The sequence below is a fragment of the Hemiscyllium ocellatum genome, chromosome 23, assembly GCF_020745735.1.
Source record: "Hemiscyllium ocellatum isolate sHemOce1 chromosome 23, sHemOce1.pat.X.cur, whole genome shotgun sequence".
Classification (NCBI taxonomy): Eukaryota; Metazoa; Chordata; class Chondrichthyes; order Orectolobiformes; family Hemiscylliidae; genus Hemiscyllium; species Hemiscyllium ocellatum.
Window position 1 is genome coordinate 37,705,242 of NC_083423.1, and position 22,454 is coordinate 37,727,695.

A 22,454-nucleotide genomic window follows, 5' to 3' on the forward strand; every position below is an offset into this window, starting at 1 on the left:
GGAATTGCAGTTGAGGCCATAATTAGATAATTCTTGATTTATCTGAATGGCATAGCAGCCTCTAAGATCCTGCTAATTCCTTATCGACCACATGAAAATGCTATCGCGAATTAATAGAGATGCCCCAAGTTACAAGTTGAGCTGCAAAACTTAGATGCAAGTGAGTATTATAGCATATCAGAGCTATCATTTACTTATGTCCTTAAATTTATTAAACCACAAAAGAAAATGTTTAAATATATTTGAATTTATTCCTTTAAAACTGGACAGGCCCAACTTTTTATGTACATTACTGTCAAAAGTAGACACATGTGGTAATCCTTCAGGAATCCAAGAATATCTCATTCAGAATATATTAGTAATTCACAGGTGTTGCTGGTTTTGCATCTTCCAGGTCAGTATCCAACCAACGGTACTTCCGATGACGCCGTACAACTTCAATTGCTTTTAGTTCAATAGGTGTTGGGGTAATTCCCAAGTCCTCCAGACCAGGAAGGTCAGGGTATTTAAAGTCTGTGATGTGCAACTAAAATAAATTCATAAACAGATAGATAGGGCAAAGTTATTTCAGTACTCCAGAAATGGATTCATTGAAATGTTTGCATTGTGTAAATCTTCTCTCAATTATGCTAACTTTTTAAAAAGACAAAATTTAATTGAAGTATTAAATTTAAATAGGAAAACTTCCAATAAGTAATTTGTATAGAGCCTAAAGTTAAGAAATACCATACATTTCTTCAAAAGACTGAACAGCTGCAAAAATCCATACAATATCCCAACATTAAATCCAGGGCTGATGAAATTGGATTTGGAATAACAATGCACTCTCTCATTGTTACCCTGGTCCTCAAGTGTCCAACTGGGAATCAAAGATAATGTAGCAGGTGGTCAAGGGATTGGAGATGCATTGAGATTTGGGAGAGGGAACCCTGGAATTTGAAGGCAGTTGTGGCTCAAAATGGATTTCTCCTCTTTCACACTGTTTCCCCTCTTTCCCTGCTCATGAATGGCTTCCTGATTCTTGGACTTTTGTACACCAGTTAAACACAAGAAAGATTTTCAATTACTGGGGACCTAACCAGTAGAAAATAAATGCAGAAAAATGAGTGGAAATAATGTCATCAGAATATCTCAGTCAAACTTCCGGGAATGCTTCAACTAGAGTGAGCAACCCAAGGCCTGACCTCAGGGCACAGTTGAGCCAAATGATATGAAACTAGAATAGTTTGGATCATTACAGTTGGAGTGCATATTTATTGCACTAAGCAGAGATAACAGGAAAAGTATGCTTGGTAATCTCCATGAGCAACGCAGAAGATAATTTACTATTTTAAAACTTAAATCCCACATGCAAATCTTAGCATTTTCCAGCTCCAGAAGTCACATATCCTCTTCAATGCACAGGCCATCATACTTTTGATATCCAAAGTATTAAACTGGCTCAAATTTTACATTCATAACCTGATAAATTATAGCAAAGTGAGGTGAGTTACAAATGAAAGAAGATGGATTATAACCTTTCTGCGGTAAAATCAAGTAGTGGTCTTATAAAAGTTGGCATTGTACAATAATCATTAAATTAATTCTAATTTTGTTGAATTAATCACATTGATTAAAACATGTCTATTCTGCCGACATTACCCATTGCCATCCATGTGTAGCTGGAAAAGCACAGCAGGTCAGGCAGCATCCAAAGAGCAGGAGAATCGACGTTTCGGGCATAAGCCCTTCTTATGCCTGAAACGTCGATTCTCCTGCTCTTTGGATGCTGCCTGACCCGCTGAGCTTTTCCAGCAACACATTTTCAGCTCTGATCTCCAGCATCTGCAGTCCTCACTTTCTCATTTGCCATCCATCCAAAGCAAAACAAAATTCTAAGAACTAATATTTAGATTGGGAAAGTAACAAAATTCAAGATAATCTGATGATGTCACATCCCTCCTAGTGAATAGAAGGAAATGTGACACCCATGTTAGCTCAGCAATAAACAAAAAAATCACCCAATATTCTGGACAGTGTCAGCTGACTGAGGAATGTTACACCAAGGAGAAAATACAATTCTTCAAAAGCGTCATTGGAATTAAAGAGTCTGGGTCAAGCATTCACAGCCGAGAATACAACTAAATACATTCTAAGATGATCTCAGTAAAGAAACTTGAACTATTAATACAGAATTCAACATATGTCACAGAATCATAAATGATGCATTTAACACACTTCTGAAGATAATTAAACAATATTTTGATTTTTTTTACAATCCTGATTTAAAAATCCAATGTCACTTGATCAAAAAAAGTAATGTACTAAACAGAGCAAACACATACCCTATCCACTTTGTCACGAGATGTCCATTGATCAAAGGGGCTCAGTTCAAAAAGTCTTGCCAGTAAACTGTAGTAAAGGAATAACAGCCATTTACTTGATTAACACCAAATAAACTGGTCACTGAGCATACACAATGTAGCATAAAACTACTCAAGCCCATTACACTGATTTATAGTGTGTTCTAAATCCACAATCTTAGATCCAAAACTCCGTTCCTTCTTTCAAATCAGTAAGATTTGTATGTGATGAATAGCTGTTTTAACTGAATATAAACTAATTTGTACAACTGTAAAGCATTTATCCAGTCCTCTTTTAAGAGATTGTTGCATCTGCTTTCAGGAGAAAAGCTAAAGGACAAAGATCGAGGGAGGTGTACACAACAGCAACTTGTATTTTATGCCTTTAATGTAATGAAACATCATAGTTTGTAGGTTCTAAGTTTGCTCACTGAGCTGGTAGATTTGTTCTCAGACGTTTCATCTCTATACTCGGTAATATCACTGAGCCTCCAATGAAGTGCTGGTGTTCTGTCCTGCTTGTTGTGTGTGTTTTGGTCTATTGTAGTCGGTGATATCACTTTGGTTCTTTTTTGAAGAGGCTGGTAAATGGGGTCTCAATCGATATGTTTGTTAACGGAATTCCAGTTTGAATGCCAGGCCTCTAAATTCTCTAAAATTGCAAATGCCAAGATACACCATAGCAGCATTATCAAATAAAGTTAGCACTGAATCACAGCTGTCAGTCTCGCCAATTAAACTTTCGGTTAAAGATGATGATTTAGAAACTGTCTTAAAGGTGAAAGTGATAGAGTGGCAATGACATGTATAGAGGAATTCAGGAATCTGGGGCTTTGGCTATAGCCACCCATGGTGGAGCTATTAAAATTGGGGGTATTCGAAATTCTAGAACTAGAGAACCACATGCATTTCTGAGGGTTGTGGAGCTGGAGAAACTGGGGATATTCTGCAGAGAGCAGAGCAGATTAAGCAGAGGGAGGCAACCTTTGATAGCATGGAAAAACTCATTTCCAATGGCAGGGAAGTCCATACTTGTTTCTTTATGTCGCAGATTGCAGCAATCTCAGAGTGGTGGAAGCCGATCCAATAATAACTTTCAAGGGAATTCAACACGATTTAAATAAGGAAGAAGTACTGGGCTTGTACAGAAACAGCAGTAGTAGTATAGCTTTACAAGGAGGGGCATGGGCATGATGGATCGAATGGTCTCTTCTATGTACTGTACCACTATAATTTGAAGATGAAACAAGATAGAGACATGTTGCAATCTGAAGTAGAATCGTAGAATCATAGAATCCCTACATGTGGAAACAGGCTCTTCGGCCCAACAAATCCACACCAATCCCTCCAAGAGTAACCCACCCCGACCCATTCTCCTCCATTTCCTCAGACCAATGCATCGAACCTACATATCCTTGAACTCTATGGGCAATTTAGCATGGCCAATTCACCTAACCTGCACATCTTTGGATTGAGGGAGGAACCAGGAGCATCCAGACACGGGAAGAATGTGCAAACTCCACACAGACAGTCACCTAAGGCTGGAATTGAACCCAGGTCCCTGGCGCTGTGAGGCAGCAGTGCTAACCACTGAGCCACTGGGCATGAACGCCACAAAGATACATCAATCCAGCTACATCAATAGACAAGATTAAATCAATTACAAAATGAGGGGGGAAAAGAATCTTCCTGACCACCTGATCTAATAATTTTACCAGAGATGCACTGCTGTTGGACCAAGCAATGAAAAAGAGAGGATCAAAATAAAAGCAGGTAAGAATTGAGAATCAGAAAGCAGAAACCAGACACATTGTAATCCTATATTTTAGTGCACCTTTGATGTCTGGGACAATTAGAAGGCTACAAATACTAAAATGTGACATAATTTTAACTTTAAAGTTGTTGTTCCAGTTTGATTAGATCAAGAAATTGAATATATTTCATTCATAGGACGTGGGCATCATTGGCTTGGCTAGCTTTTGTTAAACCATCGTAATTGCTCTTGAACAGAGTGGCTTGCTCATAAATTCAGAGGGCTAAAACAGAGTCAATCACAAAGGCCAGACTTTGAAAGGATGACCAAAAGGGTTTTATTCAATTTTGGCTTTCATGACTTCAGAATTTCACTGCCATGCTAGGGTTCTGGATTGCCAATGTAGCGACATTAGCACTTACACCATCGCCTCTTCCTTGTATACTAAGAATTTATCTTCAGCACTAAAAGTATTATATATTTTAATATATTTTTAGTTTCTTCTTTTAATGTCAGATTGAAACAAAAAAACACACTGAGTTCTACCAAATTTCTGTTCCCAAATTGTCACAGTAGGAAATGGTGAACTGTGCCTCCAATTTGTTTTTATATAAATAATAAGAGAAAGAAAAAAATTCTTGGAATTGGAAGCTTAAAAGAATGTTCACTTTCAAATGTAATTTCAAAAAAGAATTGAAAAAATACACCGAGCTACATAATTAAATAAAAACACCCCAATTAGGATATGAACAACTTGACCTTTAAAACAGTGTGTAAATCTAGACATGAACCAGGTAATCCGAGAGGTATGCATCTCTTTACAAGCAAAAGTAACCGATTTAAAACTTTTTCCTTTCAAAACAACTGCTTCACAGTATCCTCTTAACTATCCCTGCCATCAATTCCATCACTGTAATCTTATAGCTTGTACTCACTGATAGATTGGCCTTGGCATTGGGTATGTAACAAATGGCCGATGCATAACAGCATATATATATTTCACAAGGTCATGAAGGAGGTATCGATGAGGCCTGTTAAATAATAAAAATTATAAATACTGCTCAGGAGCATAAAAATCTCAACTCATTACCCATTACAGAGATAAAAATTCCAACAAGCTTAATTTTGACTGCAATTAAAATCATATTGATGTTTATTACAAAATTAGTCACACTAGAATATATAATATCACAATCTGTATTGTCTATTCCAAAACCAAGGATGATTACACTGTACTGAAAATGTGTTGCTGGTTAAAGCGCAGGTCAGGCAGCATCCAAGGAACAGCAAATTCGACGTTTCAGGCACAAGCCCTTCATCAGGAATCTGATTACACTGTAGCAAAACATTCCCTCTAAGTTTGCAAGGCCAATTATAAAGCAATAGCTATGCTAAGCCTCCACACATGGCACACACAATTACTGAGCATGCGTGGTCATGCAAAGCAAAATGAAAAAAAAAGCCATGCACTTAAACAAATTGTTCCTCAATCTGAAAACAATATGTTGTTGTATTTTGGTTTATTACAATTCATAACCAGTTGAACAAGCACTCATCTAAATCTATGAGTATGTTCAAACTCCTGCCACAATGAGTGTTGGATCACATCCAAGGAGAACGAAGTTGCTAAAGCTGCAGCCTTGGGTTACTGTCAAAGTGATCAAGTTGTGATTGAAAGACAGTCTTTGAAAGCTGATGGATACTTTGGGATAGGTAAGAATAGAATTAAGATACTGTGGTGGACAGCAGCGCAAAAGAGAAAGGAGGAAACCGATAGACAATCATGTCAACAGCTGAGAAAGGAAGGGCAGAATGATTCTATTCTCGCAGTATTATGTTGTTGAATTTGACTAGGGTAATTCTAGTGCTGTGGACAGAACAGAGAGCAGACTAAAAGGGATTTGAACAGAGAGGTAATATTTTAGGACGAGTGAAGAAAGTGGCGAGATTGAATGGTCCACAGATAAGTTGCTTTGAAGATAAAGTGATAACAGTATTGTTAAAAGAAAGGATTAAAGTTTAAAGAAAGGAAGATTTTGATGATTAAAAGAATCCGATCTGGGGAAAATCAAGCATTGAGTCAAGCAGGAAATAATTTCAATGAGAACTGAGGAACAAAGTATTGATGAGAAACAACACACCAAAGGTTGATCTGATAAGAGGGGTCAAGGAGAATTTGAGCAGGAGAAAGCTGAAGTAAATGCTAACTTTAAAACTTACCCAACTATAACATATGATTTTCCACTGGAGTCAGGGTCTTTAATAGCACTTACAATCGCTTTGGCCACATCCACCACCTGTATTATTAAGATAGAAAATTACGCTTACATAATTGGTCAAATGAAATAATCAGGATTTTAAAGTATCAACTAAACAATTTAAATCATTTCTAATGTACATACATATACAGGTTGCTTTACAGTCTTCATACCCATAGAAATAAGGGGTGTGGCACGTCCAAACCAACGCATATCTAGAAAAAAAAAGCCACAATATCCAATGGTGTACTCAAAAAGAAGCAAAATATTTTTGTACTGAACATAATGACATGACAAGCTGACAATGTGCATATACAATTTACTCTTCATGCCTTCATTTCATTTAATAGTAAAATAAAACATTGCATTTACGTGGAGACATTTTCTTTGTATTCAAGTTCTAATGCAGGCTCTTACTGCTAAATGATTTCTCATCTGGACTGTCTTTAAAAAATGTGAACTGAAATTTAAGAATATTGACCTTTCCCTTGTCTAGTATTAGCTCTAACCTCAAATTCAAGGGTTCCATGTCACAAATTTTCATGCTCCAATTTATACAGACTGGGCCTTTACTGTCAGTTAATATCTGCTGGTTTGTTTTATAATATTTTTGTATGTATTTTGTGTCCAATGTTTTTGCTCCATTATTATTAGCCATTTAGCTGCTGTGTCAAGTACACTGGTATACAGTTTAATTCTATCTACAGTGATTCAATAAAGATGTTGACAGTCTCATCCAGTGAATCAGCTTCACTAAGAATAGCCTTCCGAAGCCTGTAGCAGTTTCTCACAGAACACATTTTTCACACTGATAAGAAGTCCATTGTCACAAATCACTTCTAACTTTATGCATTATAGTCATATCATGTCTGAGTTTTACTTAGCTAGAGATGAAAATCTCTGTTGTATAAAGATGCGCAATTAATTCTCACTTTAGTAAGACAGTCAGCACTGATTTGAGAGAGACAAATAGATTCTATGATGAAATAACAGAAGGTTGATAAAGGCAGGGAAGTAGCTATTGTACATATGAACTTTAAAAAGGCATGTGATAAAGTGCTATAAACAGAATGAAAAAGCACACAGTATCAAAAGTGGCAGTGATAACATTAGCTATCACTAGTTAAAGATCAAGCAGAGAATTGTGGTGATTGTTTTGTTTTCTGACTGAACAGATGCATGGACGGGGTTGGTATTAGGAAAATTGCTGCTGTATAAATGAATGTGGGAATGGTGAAAACGATTTTCAAGTTTATGATGAAACAAAACTTGGCAGCTAGTAAATAGTGAAAAGGACAGCTGCAGCCTACAAGAGGCTGTGGAGACACTGGTGAAATGAGCAGACATATGGTTATCTGTGAAATAATGAACTTTCTGAAAAACAGTGAGAGTAAACTTAAACAGTACAACATTAGCGGGGTTTTGACTCACCTTCTTGACTACATCTGAATGACTTGCCAGGCCATTTCTAAGGCAATCATTTTGGATGTGGGGTCATTTTTAAACTTTCAAGCAAGATGTCCAAAGATGTGCGGGTCAGGTGAATTGGCCATGATAAGTTGCCTGTAATGTTAGGTAAGGGGTAAATGTAGGGGTATGGGTGGGTTATGCTTCGGCGGGTCGGTGTGAACTTGTTGGGCCGAAGGACCTGTTTCCACACTGTAAGTAATCTAATCTAATCTAATATGCAAAAAAGTACGGAGATTTGCTTCACTAAAAGAAAAATCCGTGAACCAGATTTGTTCTTACCACAATCCAGGAGATCCATGTTTACCATTAATGATGCCAGCTTTTCATTGAATATTTATTGCATAAACTGAATTTCAACTTCTAGTGCTAACGATGGGTTGGACTCCTATCTCTGGTTTAACAATCTTGGCATCTAGACACATAGTCCTAAAAGTAGTGTGCTGCATACCAGTTATCAAGAGAAATTGTTCTAAAGGAGAATAATCTCAGTTTTTCAGAGATGGTGATAGAATGTATTCAAAATTGAGGGCTTTTAATAAGTTGATAAAAGCAGTGAAGAAGATGTGTATGTGGATAGCCAAAAGGCCTGTGATAAAGTGCTGCAAAACAGACCCAAAATAAGGCACACATATCAAAGGGGCAGTAATAACATGGGATCTCATAAGTTAAGGTTGAGGGAGAGTTTCCTATCAGTGCCACCTTGTCATTCTCAAACTTCGAAAGCAGCTATCTATCAAGAGGGCACTACAGGATGCAAAATACAGTTACCTGCACAACAGCATCATATCCACACTCTCTCCCACTCCTTAGCTAGAAAAAATTTGGAAGGAAAATTTGGAAGAATTCTTTTCATACAAAACAGTTATAAGGATCTTCAAAGTACCACTTGAGAAGATGGAGTAATCAAATTCCATAGAAATTCTAAAAAGGGACTTGGACATGAATTTAAAGGGAACTAATTTGGAGGGAAGAGAAAACTCTGGGTGCGGGCGTAAATTGGACAGCTCTTGGAAGAGTCAATACAGGCACAAAAGGTATGATTCTGTACATAATTTTGTACAAAATTTTCAAGTAAAACACCTGCCCAAAGATTAATTATTCACAAAACGTGAATTGAAATCGAAACCACTTTATGCTTACAAAAGAAACTCTTACTTGCAAAATAGTTGAGGAATTTGTCCTCTCTTCCATAAATTTCAGACGGTTTGATGATGATAGAATCTGGGAATTCTTCCCGCACAACCTTTTCTCCAACAGCCTGCCAGAAAACATTCAAAACAAGCGCATTTCCACTTTGTTCTGTGGATTTTGATATTACAGCTGGAGGTTCTAACTTCCAAGATGTCACATTCTTCCTACCTTTGTTCTTAATAGTTTTGAAGCACTCTTCATGTGTGCATTCAGATGAGAAACATGGATTAATTTTTCAACTCCAGTTTCACTGCATGCACGAGCAATATCCTGTGCAATTTTGACGTTAACATCCTCATACTTGAAGTTCCTAAAATAAAGTAAAATATATAAACGTTGATACATAACAGAAAATAAAATTTGTATTATTTTTGGCTGTTATTGTCAAAAATCTCCAAATAAACATTATACACAGAGTAAAGGTGAACTTAATAGAGTGATGGAGTCTCACAGCACAGAAACAGACGATTTGGACCAACCAGTTCGTGCCGAATGTAATCCTAAACTAATCTAGTCCCACCTACTTGCTCATGGTCCATATCCCTCCAAACCCTTCCTATTCACGTACTTATCCAAATATCTTTTAAACATTGCAATTGTGCCCACAGCCACCACATCCTCAGGAAGGTAATTCCACACGGGAACTACCTCTAAAAAAATTTTGCCCCTTGTCTGTTTTAAATCTCTCTTCACCCATCTTAAAGTCCATCCCCTAGTCTTGAAATCCCCGTCCTAGAGAAATATTATGAGTCCTATCTATACCCCTCTTATTAAGGTCACCTCTCAACCTCCAGTGCCGCAGCAAAAAAGATCCCAGCCTTCCTTTACATCTGAAACCTTCCACACCCAGCAACATCCTAGTAAATTTCTTCTGAACCATCTGCAGCCTAATAATATCCTTCCTATAACTGGGCGACCAGAACTGGACACAGTATTCCAGAAGAGGCCTCACCAATGTCCTGTACAACCTCAAAACAACTCCCCAACTCCTAAACGCAGAGGACTGAGCAATGAAGGCAAGCGTGCTAGACGCCTTTTTAATCACCCTGTCTATATGTAATACACACTTCAAAGAATTATGCACCTGAACTTAGGAGAATGGAGTAAAGTCAGATACCCAAAGCATGGAAAAAGACCTTATAAGCCCATCAAGTCTGCACTAGTCAAAATTTTCAAGCACTGAACCCCAGAGCTTTGTTTGCCTTGGCATCGAAAATGACATCTAAATATTATCTCTCCCCCTCTTACAAGCACCAAATTTCAATTCCCATCACCCTCTGGGTGAAAATATTTCTCTTACATCCCCTTTAAACCTTCTGCCCCTTATTTTAAATCTACGCTACCTTTTCATCAAATCCTCCAGCTAAGGGAAAGTTTCTCCAGTCTAACCTGTCCATGCCCACCACAATCCCTTATATCTCAATCACGTGCCCCCCCCTCAGTCTCTCTGCTCTTCTTTCGGTCTCCTTTGGAGAAAATAGAAACAGAATTTGTGCTGGAGATAGAAGAGGCTCCATGTTTGGAGGCAAATGTAGCTAATTCACAAGCTAAAAATCTGTTAAAAGGTTTAACAAGCCATGAAAGTGTCAAGATGTGTGGCAGTGAAGCAAAATTGGATATTGTCCACACCTGCACAGAAAACGACCACATTTGTAAACAGCATCCGCTTCTGCTTGCTCCCATTTGTTTATCAGTAGCTAAAGTTAAACGTTATAGAGTCACAGAGTCATAGAGATGTACAGCAATGAAACAGACCCTTCAGTCCAACCTGTCCATATCAACCAGATATCACAACCCAATCTAGTCCCACCTGCCAGCACCCGGCCCGCATATCCCTCCAAACGCTTCCTATTCATATACCTATCCACATGCCTCTTAAATGGTGCAATTGTACCAGCCTCCAGCACATCCTCTGGCAGCTCATTCCATACACGTACCACCCTCTGCGTGAAAAAGTTGCCCCTTAGGTCTCTTTTATATCTTTCCCCTCTCACCCTAAACCTATGCCCTCTAGTTCTGGACTCCCCGACCCCAGGGAAAAGACTTTGTCTATTTATCCTACCCATGCCCCTCATAATTTTGTAAACCTCTATAAGGTCACCCCTCAGCCTCCGACGCTCCAGGGAAAACAGCCCCAACCTGTTCAGCCTCTCACAGTAGCTCAAATCCTCCAACCCTGGCAACATCCTTGTAAATCTTTTCTGAACCTTTTCAAGTTTAACGACATCTTTCCGATAGGAAGGAGACCAGAACTGCACGCAATATTCCAACATTAAGACCAGAAACTTAGCATCTGGGGAAATTATGACCAGTTTTGCATTTTGTCTTTACACACTATCGTAAACTGGCTGAGAGCTATTCAACAGTGCACATTACATTTCTCCCAATTATAGGACGGTGGGTCAATTGGTGGCATTTCCACCTCAGTCAGAAGGTTGTGGGTTCAAGTCCCACATTAAAACTGAACACAAATTAATAAATGAGTCTGACATTTCAGCGTAGCGCCGAAGAAGAGATGTCATTCAGAACTAAGGCTTCATCTGCCCTTTCCATGGGTGTTAAAGATTCCACAGCACTATTTTGAACAGCATTTAGAGAAACATTCCTCCCCCAAAAAAGCATCGCAGAAAAAACAAGATTATCTGCCCATTATCATATTGCTGTTTGCAGGAACTTGCAATGTGAGGATTGATGGCCACATTTCCAGCCATAGCAAAGTAATCGCAAAAGATACTGCACTGGCTGGAAAGCAGTTTGGAGTGCCTGTAGTTACATGCAAGTGCAACTTTTTAGTTTTATTTCTTTCTGGACAAGAAGGCCTCATTTTTTTAAAAATGTTGCTGTGCGCAGAGTTGAGTAAAATCATCCAAAGATGTTAGAAATCACAACAGCTTTCAATCTGTTGAAGTGATCTTGTGAAAGCTCAGACCAATTTTAGTCAGTGCCTTGAAAAGAGGTGGATGACTAACACAAACCTTACTCTTGCAGCAGCCCAGTGGGCCTGGCTCTGCATTTTCATTCACTTCGGTAAAGGTTCCCAGATCAGAAACAAAAAGAAAAGGATCCTAACATTGGTACATAAATTACATCCTAAAACAATCAATTTAATATAGTAAAACAAATAATGTTTGTTCTGACTCTGGTAAAAATTTATGCTTACCATGTTTCCCATTCACGTCCAACAAGATTAACAACAACATTGGAATGTTCCACAGCTCGTCTAGTGGAATCTATATCTCTAGGATTCCAGTCCTGACAATCAAATTAATCATATTAGAAGAAGATTAAAATACAGCTTTTGAGACATTAATGTCCACCATGAGTCAATTATGGCAATCTACCCTTCAAAACTAACACAATTTAGTATATTTGCATTTTCATTTCTTACTTGTTGATTTCAGCTACTTAATTTCTTAGTGGTGGACATGTGCAAAGAGATTCTTTAATAGGACAGCCTCCTTTTGGCTAAATCAGTCCTTCACGGATCCTTAAATTGCAGCCATTTAATATACTTGTTATTTCAATCAGTTCCTTAGATTCAAAAATGTTTCGAACACGTAGACTGCATATATTTCCCAATCATTCAAACTGGTTTCTTTTCTTTTACATTAAATCAGTGAATCATCAATTCAATATCATTTTCATACATTTAAGCACATCACTGGGTAACCTTCACAACAGTTTACAACAGGGCATTAGTCCAAATTCAAAACATTGACACACTAACTGGATAAGTCCAGAAAATTTGAGTGTTGTTGCTTTCCGGTTTAGAAAGTGAGTGATACACTCACACATTGCTACTTCTCCCAGAACAGCTCAATAATTTTGCCTTCAGCTGTGTCGAGATGTGTTTGATTATGGTTTGCCCCTTACAAGTTCATTTAAACCTGGTAATTCAGCATCAGCTGAAATCGCAGTACAAACTTGTGCTAATATCTTAAATGTACTTTCAATAACTCTCTAAAGATATCTACAAGTTACATGTCAGTATCAGTATTTGAGACTCACAAGAAAGGTAATCTGTCCCAAATCACCCATGACTCTGAGATGATTGACATCATATGGATCACAGCGATGTGGTATCACTACCTGAGAACCAATTCGCCCTGAAAAGATTGAATTATGTATTAAACAAACTTTTAATATACAAAATAAAATTTCCCAGTATCATCTGCGTCACAGCTGTTGTATAAGGCGGCCAAAACCTCACCTTTCCTTTATGGTCAAAGACAATTCTAAGATCAGACACCAAACTGGGGACTACCTGAGAAACTTAGCATGTAACTACAGAAAGTTTCTTTTAAAAAAATAACAGAATTAATTTCTAATTATATTCAATCATGGAGTTAAAGTCATTGAGCACACTGAAATAATCCTCTATTACATTAACAATGACATCAAAGAAGTCCTTGTAATATACGATTTGATAGAACTTTATAAATTAATGAGAAGTATAGACAGAATAAATGATTTAGTCTTTTCCCTAGGATGGGGGATTTCTAGGAGGCACATTTTTAAGATGAGAGATTTTAATAAAAGCATGAGGCAAATTGTTTAAAACAGAGGGTGGTTCGCATGTGGAATGAAGTTCCTGAGGAAGTGATGGATGTGGGTACAATTAAAACTTTTAAAAGACATTTGGATAGATACATAGGAAAGATGTGGAGGGATGTGGACCAGAAGCAGGCAGGCAAGTGGACTAGTTTGGTTTGGGATTATGTTTGGCATGGACTGTTGGACAGAATGGTCTGTTTCCATGCTGTATGACTATACAAACTCTTCTATTGCCTCTTTTTAAAGCCCATCCCTTTAATCAGTGTGACATTAATTGTGTTTTTCACAAGCTGTACAATTATTTCGCTCATAAATCATTAAGCAAGAGTAAATAATTATCTGGCTGTTGCATTAAATTCACTTTTTTTCTAATTTATTTGGTATATTCTGAAAACACAATCTGGGTTTCTCTCAATATTTAATTTATTCACCCACAATAACGTTTACTGCTTATCATCTTTATACCAGGGCCAACCTTTTTCCACATACTTTCCAAGGTAGGACTATTTGGGGATACCCAAAATATTCCAACAAGAGAGCGAGCAATATACCTTAGACCAAACGTTTACATCCTACCATTCTTGCTGTCAATGTGCACAATTAACCTATTAAACAAATTCCTTCACTCATTATAACCTATGTTCCCTCTAGGTATTTTTTTTCTTCATACAGTTCCACACACAGCAGCAGCTTGTGAGCTGGAAGTCAACATGCGATGTATTGATTAATATTAATTGGACCAGCTGTACAGCTTAGAGGGAACCATCGTTCTAAAAAGAAAGCAAAGATTCTGATCACACCTAGATATGTGCAGGGACACATTGTGTCAAGGCTACAGGTGACACTTGCAAAGGTAGTATTTTATCAGTGAATTTACAATCAATCCTCCTCAAATGTAGACACGATAAAAGCAAAATCGTTTGAACTCGAACAGAAAACTCAAATGATATTACAAAGGAAAAAGGAATAAAGATATTTTTCTCTCAAGCTGAATATTAAAAAGCAAACAGCATTTATACAAAATGTTAGTCAATGACCATCAAGATCTAGGCTTTTTCCAAAGGAATTATTATACAAGAATTGCACTTGACTTTTACAATAATGGAGGGGGAAAAAAAAAGACCAACATAAATGACTAATGTGGAAAATACATAACGTTACTTCAATTCTGGATGTTTAAATCATCATGTACCTACTAGAGAAGGTGCAAAACTTGACCTATTCTTGGGAAATAAGGCAGGGCAGGTGACTGAGGTGTCAGTGGGGGACCACTTTGGGGCCAGTGACCCTAATTCTATTTGTTTTAAAATAGTGATGGAAAAGGATAGACCAGATCTAAAAGTTGAAGTTCTAAATTGAAGAAAGGCCAATTTTGACGGTATTAGGCAAGAACTTTCAAAGGCTGATTGGGGGCAGATGTTTGCAGGTAAAGGGACGGCTGGAAAATGGGAAGCCTTCAGAAATGAGATAACAAGAATCCAGAGAAAGTATATTCCTGTCAGGGTGAAAGAGAAGGCTGGTAGGTATAGGGAATGCTGGATGACTAAAGAAATTGAGGGTTTGGTTAAGAAAAAGAAGGAAGCATGTCAGGTATAGACAGGATAGATCGAGTGAATCCTTAGAAGAGTATAAAGAAAGTAGGAGTATACTTAAGAGGGAAATCAGGAGGGCAAAATGGGGACAAGAGATAGCTTTGGCAAATAGAATTAAGGAGAATCCAAAGGGTTTTTACAAATATATTAAAGACAAAAGGTTAACTAGGGAGAGAATAGGACCCCTCAAAGATCAGCAAGGTGGCCTTTGTGTGGAGCCGCAGAAAATGGGGGAGATACTAAATGAATATTTTGGATCAGTATTTACTGTGGAAAAGGATATGGAAGATATAGACTGTAGGGAAATAGATGGTAACATCTTGCAAAATGTCCATATTACAGAGGAGGAAGTGCTGGATGTCTTGAAATGATTAAAGGTAGATAAATCCCCAGGACCTGATCAGGTGTACTCTAGTACTCTATGGCAAGCTAGAGAAGTGATTGCTGGGCCTCTTGCTGAGATATCTGTATCATTGATAGCCACAGGTGAGGTGCTGGAAGACTGGAAGTTGGCAAATGTGGTACCACTGTTTAAGAAGGGTGATAAAGACAAGCCAGGGAACTATAGACCAGTGAGCCTGACCTCAGTGCTGGGCAAGTTGTTGGAGGGAATCTTGAAGGACAGGATGTACATGTTTTTGGAAAGGCAAGGACTGATTCGGGATAGTCAACATGGCTTTGTGCGTGGGAAATCATGTGTCACAAACTTGATTTCTTTTGAAGAAGTAACAAAGAAAATTGATGAGGGCAGAGCAGTAGATGTAATCTACATGGACTTCAGTAAGGCGTTCGACAAGATTCCCCATGGGAGACTGGTTAACAAGCTTAGATCTCATGGAATACAGGGAGAACTAGCCATTTGGATACAGAACTGGCTCAAAGGTAGACGATGGAGGGCGGTGGTGTAAGGTTGTTTTTCAGATTGGAGGCCTGTGACCAGTGGAGTGCCACAAGGATCGGTGCTGGGCACTCTACTTTTTGTCATTTACATAAATGATTTGTGAGTATAAGAGGTACAGTTAGTAAGTTTGCAGATGACACCAAAATTGGAGGTATAGTGGACAACAAAGAGGGTTACCTCAGATTACAACAGGATTTGGACCAGATGGGCCAATGGGCTGAGAAGTATCAGATGGAGTTTAGTTCAGATAAATGCGAGGTGCTGCATTTTGGGAAAGCAAATCTTAGCAGTACTTATACACTTAATGGTAAGGTCCTAGGGAGTGTTGCTGAACAAAGAGACCTTGGAGTGCAGGTTCATAGCTCCTTGAAAATGGAGTCACAGGTAGATAGGGTAGTGAAGGGGGCGTTTGGTATGCTTTCCTTTATTGGTAAGAGTATTGAGTACAGGAGTTGGGAGGTCATGTTGCGGCTGTACAGAACATTGGTTAGGCCACTGTTGGAATATTGCGTGCAATTCTGGTCTCCTTCCTATCGGAAAGATGTTGTGAAACTTGAAAGGGGTCAGAAAAGATTATAAGGATGTTGCCAGGGTTGAAGGATCTGAGCTACAAGGAGAGGCTGAAAAGGCTGGGGCTGTTTTCCCTGGTGCGTCACAGGCTGAGGGGTGACCTTATAGAGGTTTACAAAATTATGAGGGGCATGGATAGGATAAATAGACACAGTCTTTTCCCTGAGATCGGGGAGCCGAGAACTAGAGGGCATAGATTTAGGGTGAGAGGCCAAAGATATAAAAGAGACCTAAGGGGCAACCTTTTTCACACAGAGGGTGGTACGTGTATGGAATGAGCTGCCAGTGGTGGAGGCTGGTACAACTGCACCATTTAAGAGGCATTTGGATGAGTATATGAATAGGAAGGGTTTGGAGGGATATGGGCCGGGTGCTGGCAGGTGGGACTAGACTGGGTTGGGATATCTGATTGGCATGGACGGGTTGGACCGAGAGGTCTGTTTCCATGCTGTACGTCTCTATGACTCTATCCACGATCCCAGTTTGACAAACAGACAACCTCTGAGTCAGAGTAAAAGTAAAAGTTGTTGCTGTTTGTCACCATGTCTGCAGTCATGGTCGGCCACATACGTCTTGTGCCACCCTTGCACATCCAGTGTAGTTTCTCTGTAAACATACGTCATCCAACCATACAGAGATCAATCTTTTCTGCTGACCTCTGGTTTTCCTTCTGGATAAGATCTCTGCAGCTTTCTAATTCTGATCAAATAGCTGAAATATTGATTTTTTTTGCTGTATGTCACCTTCTAAAAGATAACGGTTTGTCTTTATGGTATTTTTAGTTGGTCTTTGCACACATTTTACAGGTCTCTTCATTTTTAAAATCATCTTCAATCTTCATCTTTAACTACTGTCCTGCTTTGAGACAGACAGGCAAGTGGATGCAATGTCATATCATTTGAATTTTTTTCCAAGTTATCTTATTGTTAAGATAGCTAACATTTTCACAAATAGAAATTGCTGGAAAAACTCAGCTGCTCTGGTAGCATCTGTGGAGAGAAAGCAGAGTTAACATTTCAGGTCCAGGTAACTTCATTAAGAACACAGGGGTTCATAGATTGACGGGGGTATAGATGACAGATACACTAGTGTAAGGGTTGGGTAGGTCAGGTGCAAGTGATTGGGAGGGCTCCAGTGGTTAGTTGGAGGGGTCCAGTTTTATTGTTGGACAAGACTTAGTGGGTGACTTTTTCAGAGGGCTCCAGATGCCTGGCATTTCAGTTTCCCAACACCTGCAATTCAGCTCTTTAGAACATTGTTAAAGAGTTCCTCAAACTTTTAAATGAAGGCTAATGAAGAATCCTAAAAAGGTAATTACCAAGGAATTCAAAGATTGTAATAAATGAAACTTTACAACACTTGCAACAATGGGGAAAATTACAGTCAATCATTCTCAACAATTAGAAATCTGAGAGTGAAAGCATATGCTATTTATGCAACCACTTTCGATAATGATTGCAACTGCTACAGTGAAGCTACAGCAAATATGATTATACCCACCTTTAAAGTTTATAAATTGGGAGTTTGGTAATATTTTAAAATAAAACAAAATTAATATGTTATATTGCGTTTTTCCATCATACCTTCAGAATCTGAATCTCTATTACTTCAATTATGTATTTTCATTGCATAAATTACATAAAATGCTGAAATAAATCAATATTTTCAATGCCTCACTCACAATTCAGTTATTTATAAATTTTCTATCAATTTGATGTATGAAACAAATCTCAAATCGCAGGCTTGGTATTGCAGCATTCACAACGAGAAATCCTTTGCACTGTACTGATTGAAAATAACATTTATTTCACAAAAGCTGAAGAAAATATTAAGTAAAAACTTGATTAGAAAATAAATATTCATAATCCCAACTGTAAGACAATATTAAAATATGTAATGGATCTTACCAAGCCTATTCACCACGTATCGTCCAAGAAATCCAGATGCCCCAAAAACCGTGGCCACAATCCCACTAAAGGATGAACGTCCACCTTTACCACGAGGAATGGGAGGGTGATGGATCTTCCTTTTCTGAATCAGAATGGACACTGCTGAGGCTAAACCTGGTGAAACAGAACCTGAAAGACAACACAGATATCATGACATGATATGCAACTGACAATTAACATTTAAAAGGGAACATTGTCTATATGCCAATTTTACATATTTGAATGGAACAAATTATGAAAACATGAACAGGAGCAGATGTTGACCATTCAGTTCCTTTAGCATACTCTGCCATTCAATGACATCATGGTTGATTTTGTGTTTTAAATTTCACATTTCTATTTACTTTGATAATCTTTGATTGCTTTGCCTAACAGGAACCTATCCAATGACTTAAAATATTCAATGACTCCCACCTTCCCCCACTTTTTAAGTGTTACACAGAGGTGAACCTCTTTTGTTAACTAAACCAAACACCCAGAAAGGTTTGCCTCACCTTGTTATCTATTAAAATATGAGTGACAGAACTCCAAATTCCACTATTTAAAAGAAAATAACAACATTTTCTAACTCTAAAAGTGAACATTAAACAAAAAATATTCAAAATCTAAGCCTTTTCTCTTTACTTATAATCTGACTCCAACTCTATAAAACATACATATGCTGTTCCAATTAAACATTTATTAAAATTACATTAACTTAATCTCAAAATGACATTGTCTTTTTTTGTCTCTTTACTCCTCCGGCTGTTGGTCTAGTGGTCAGCGAAGAAGGTTACTTCAGATTACAACGGGTATAGTTAGTAAGTTTGCAGATGACACCAAAATTGAAAGTAGAGTCGCAGGTAATAGGATAGTGAAGGCGGTGTTTGGGATGCTTTCTTTTATTAGTCAGAGCATTGAGTATAAGAGTTGGGAGGTCATGTTGCAGCTGTACAGGACATTGGTTAGACTTCTTTTGGAACATTGCATGCAATTCTGGTCTCCTTCCTATCGGATGGATATTGTGAAACTTGAAGGGTACAGAGAAGATTTACAAGGATGTTGCCGGGGATGGAGGATTTGAGCTATAGGGAGAGGCTAAATAGGCTGGGACTGTTTTCTTGGGAGTGTCAAAGGCCGAGAGGTGACCTTACAGAGCTGTATAAAATCATGACGGACATGGATAGGATAAATAGACATGATCTTATTCCTGGGATTTGTGGGGGTGCGGTGGTCGAGAACTAGAGGGCATAGGCTTAGAGTGAGAGTGGGCAACTTTTTCACGCAAAGGGTGGTGTGTATTTGGAATGAACTGCCAGAAGAAGTGGTGGAAACTGGTGCAATTACTGCATTCAAAAGGCATCTGGATGGGTTTATGAATAGGAAGGGTTGAGGGACATGGACCAAGTGCAGGCAAACGAGACTAGGTTAGTTAAGATAACTAGTCAGCGTGGACGAGTTGGATCAAAGGGTCTGTTTCCATTTTCTATGCCTCTATGAGTCTGACTCCTCCTCATTCTAGGAGTCAATCTCATAAACATCCTCTGAACTGCTTCCAATGCATTTACATGCTTCCTTAAAAAAAAAAGGACCAAAACGAAATGGTCTCATCATTGCCCTTTATAACTGAAACAAAACATCCTTACTTTCATTTCAATTTCCCTTATATCAAGACAGTCGCTACCTGTGGCTGATACAAGAACAAAACCAGGGTGAACAAATATTTTTAAAAAAACATTTTTTTGATCAGTCATGTTGGAAATCAGTTCAACTTTCATAAAATGTCTTACAACCAATTTTGTCAAATTACATATCAAATATCCAAACAATATTTTTGCATAATGATGCAGTAACCCAAAGTTTTTCATTAAAATTAAATTAGTAACCTTTGACAATGAAGGAAACCACTAGAATAATGCAGAACTCAAAACATCACCGTAATGAAATCTGCTTGATTCAATATGAAATCGTATTTCTAACATGATTTTTTTTTCCAGAAGAAAACATTAATTTTTGGGATAACAAATCAAAGTTTCAGAATACAAATTAATAAGAATACAAAACTCAACTCAACTAATTCATGTACTGATTTTAACAGGTTTGACTGATCTGCTAATAGAAATTGCTGACCTGACTCCTAATGCATTAATTCTAATTTCTAATTCCACATGCCTCTCATTATTCACCTCAGATTTGTTCTTTCCTAAACCCCTCTAATTCTTCAAGTAGTCTTTGAACAGATTAGTAACTAGAAATTTACAATCACACACATTTACATGATTTACCTGTGTTATATCTAATCTGAAAGCAACCTTTTATTCCAAAGTTGGTGATACCCTCATCTAATGACAAGACTCAACCAGCTCAATCCTGTATGGCACACTTCATATCTCTGACAGAACAAAAGGTGCATGCTCTTTGTTGCCATGGTCCACCACTTCAAGCTCCCCGCTAACATCACCAAACTTTCCATCAATTTCATACAACTATGACAAATACATTACAACTTGAACTCTAAGTATTGTTTCCAGTGGAGTAATTGGCACACTTTCACCAAATGTTACATTTGATTGATTGTTGTATTACTCTCTACACAGAACAAATCAAGATAACCTTGGACTAACCTGCCTCACTACTCCAATCAGATTAAAAGAACAGCCAAAGATTATTATTAATCATACTGGTAGCATGGTAATGAGGGAGACACCTCCATTTCGAGATACACCTTAGAATTTAACGAAGGAACATCTCAAAGTGCTACACAAACAGTGAATCTTTTTATCACACAGCAAGATCTCACAAGCCAATTGACACAAATGCCTTTGCTTTAGGCCAAGGCACAGGAAGAATTCACTACAAAACCGAAATCTACCCATCAATTCAAAACCCAGTGACAACTGAGTTGTCAGCGCTTCACGATCTGAACTAAGACTCGTATCCAAAATGTTTGGATCAGGAATAACAGCATTACTCAAAGATACGATTTGTATTATTACGTTGTATCATTCTGCTACTCTTTGAAACTAAATTTCCTATTTGTTTAAATGTGAATCGAGTATCTGTTAAAAGGCCTTCATTTAACAACGTACACCTTGTCTGTGAGCGTACAACCCCCCCCCCCCCGGGACCAGGAGCCGCGAGGAGACTAAAGCGGGAATAGCAGCACTATTGGAGTTCCGACTTTAATATCAGCGGGAGAAAAATCAAAGGAATAAAACTGGGACGAAGACCGACCTGACATTGGGAGGACACGGGCCCAGGCACCGCCACCCAAAACCGCCGCCATCTTGTGTCAGCTGATGCCAAACCGCCAATCAACAATGAGCTGAGGGGAGGCGGGGTCACCAACAACGAACAAGAGAGCGCATGCGTAGCCTGAGCATTAAGACGCGGCATTATAAAGCAACTGACCAATAAGGTGAGAGCATAACCCAATGACCAATAGGACGAGAGCAGCTAAGCCCCGCTGACCAATAGGACCAATGGACTCTGAGTGGACCGTCAATCTTAACCCAGATCAGAGAAGGTCACAATTCAGTTAATGTCTATGTGTTGGAATGAGCCTGTGTAAATGTAACATTAATTTCTTCTCGTAAGTTTACTAAGTACCATATTAAATTGACCTATTTTCGAATAAATCCAGATTCGTCTTTTTTTTCTAATCAATCTGTTCAGCGATGTTATTATTTTCACCTCTGGAGAAGGTGGAACTTGTCTTCAAATAACTGTACAACAGCTGCAGCTCATTGGATACCCATACAAATAATTGTTAAATTGCTGAATTTGGGGGAAAAAAAACTGGCCAACACAAGTACCACTGATCTGCTAATGTAATATATGTTGCAGGCGGTTACTTTAGTTCAGTTGGCTGCATGGTTATTTTGTGATTTAGAAT

At 38.2% G+C, this 22,454-nt stretch overlaps 1 protein-coding gene across 1 annotated transcript; it reads right to left on the minus strand.

The window, feature by feature from the left end:
• Positions 1-231: 231 nt before the first annotated feature.
• ndufa9a (NADH:ubiquinone oxidoreductase subunit A9a) lies at positions 232-21,869 on the minus strand. Its single transcript, XM_060843184.1, has 11 exons — positions 21,794-21,869; positions 18,539-18,709; positions 13,023-13,120; positions 12,175-12,266; positions 9,183-9,324; positions 8,979-9,081; positions 6,498-6,568; positions 6,316-6,392; positions 5,031-5,126; positions 2,325-2,391; positions 232-526 (listed from the first exon to the last, which is right to left on the minus strand). Exons 1-11 carry the CDS (start codon positions 21,843-21,845, stop codon positions 356-358), a joined length of 1,140 nt encoding a protein of 379 aa, XP_060699167.1. The 5' UTR covers positions 21,846-21,869; the 3' UTR covers positions 232-355.
• Positions 21,870-22,454: the final 585 nt, after the last annotated feature.

Bases quoted from the DNA above. Each gene is read 5' to 3' on its own strand.
- ndufa9a (XM_060843184.1), bottom strand. From the start codon at position 21,845: ATGGCGGCGGTTTTGGGTGGCGGTGCCTGGGCCCGTGTCCTCCCAATG. The intron at 13,121-18,538 runs GTAAGATCCATT...CAATCTTTTCAG, and splicing joins ATACGTGGTGAATAGGCTTG to GGCGAATTGGTTCTCAGGTA. The intron at 9,082-9,182 runs GTAGGAAGAATG...GTTTTCTGGCAG, and splicing joins CAAAACTATTAAGAACAAAG to GCTGTTGGAGAAAAGGTTGT.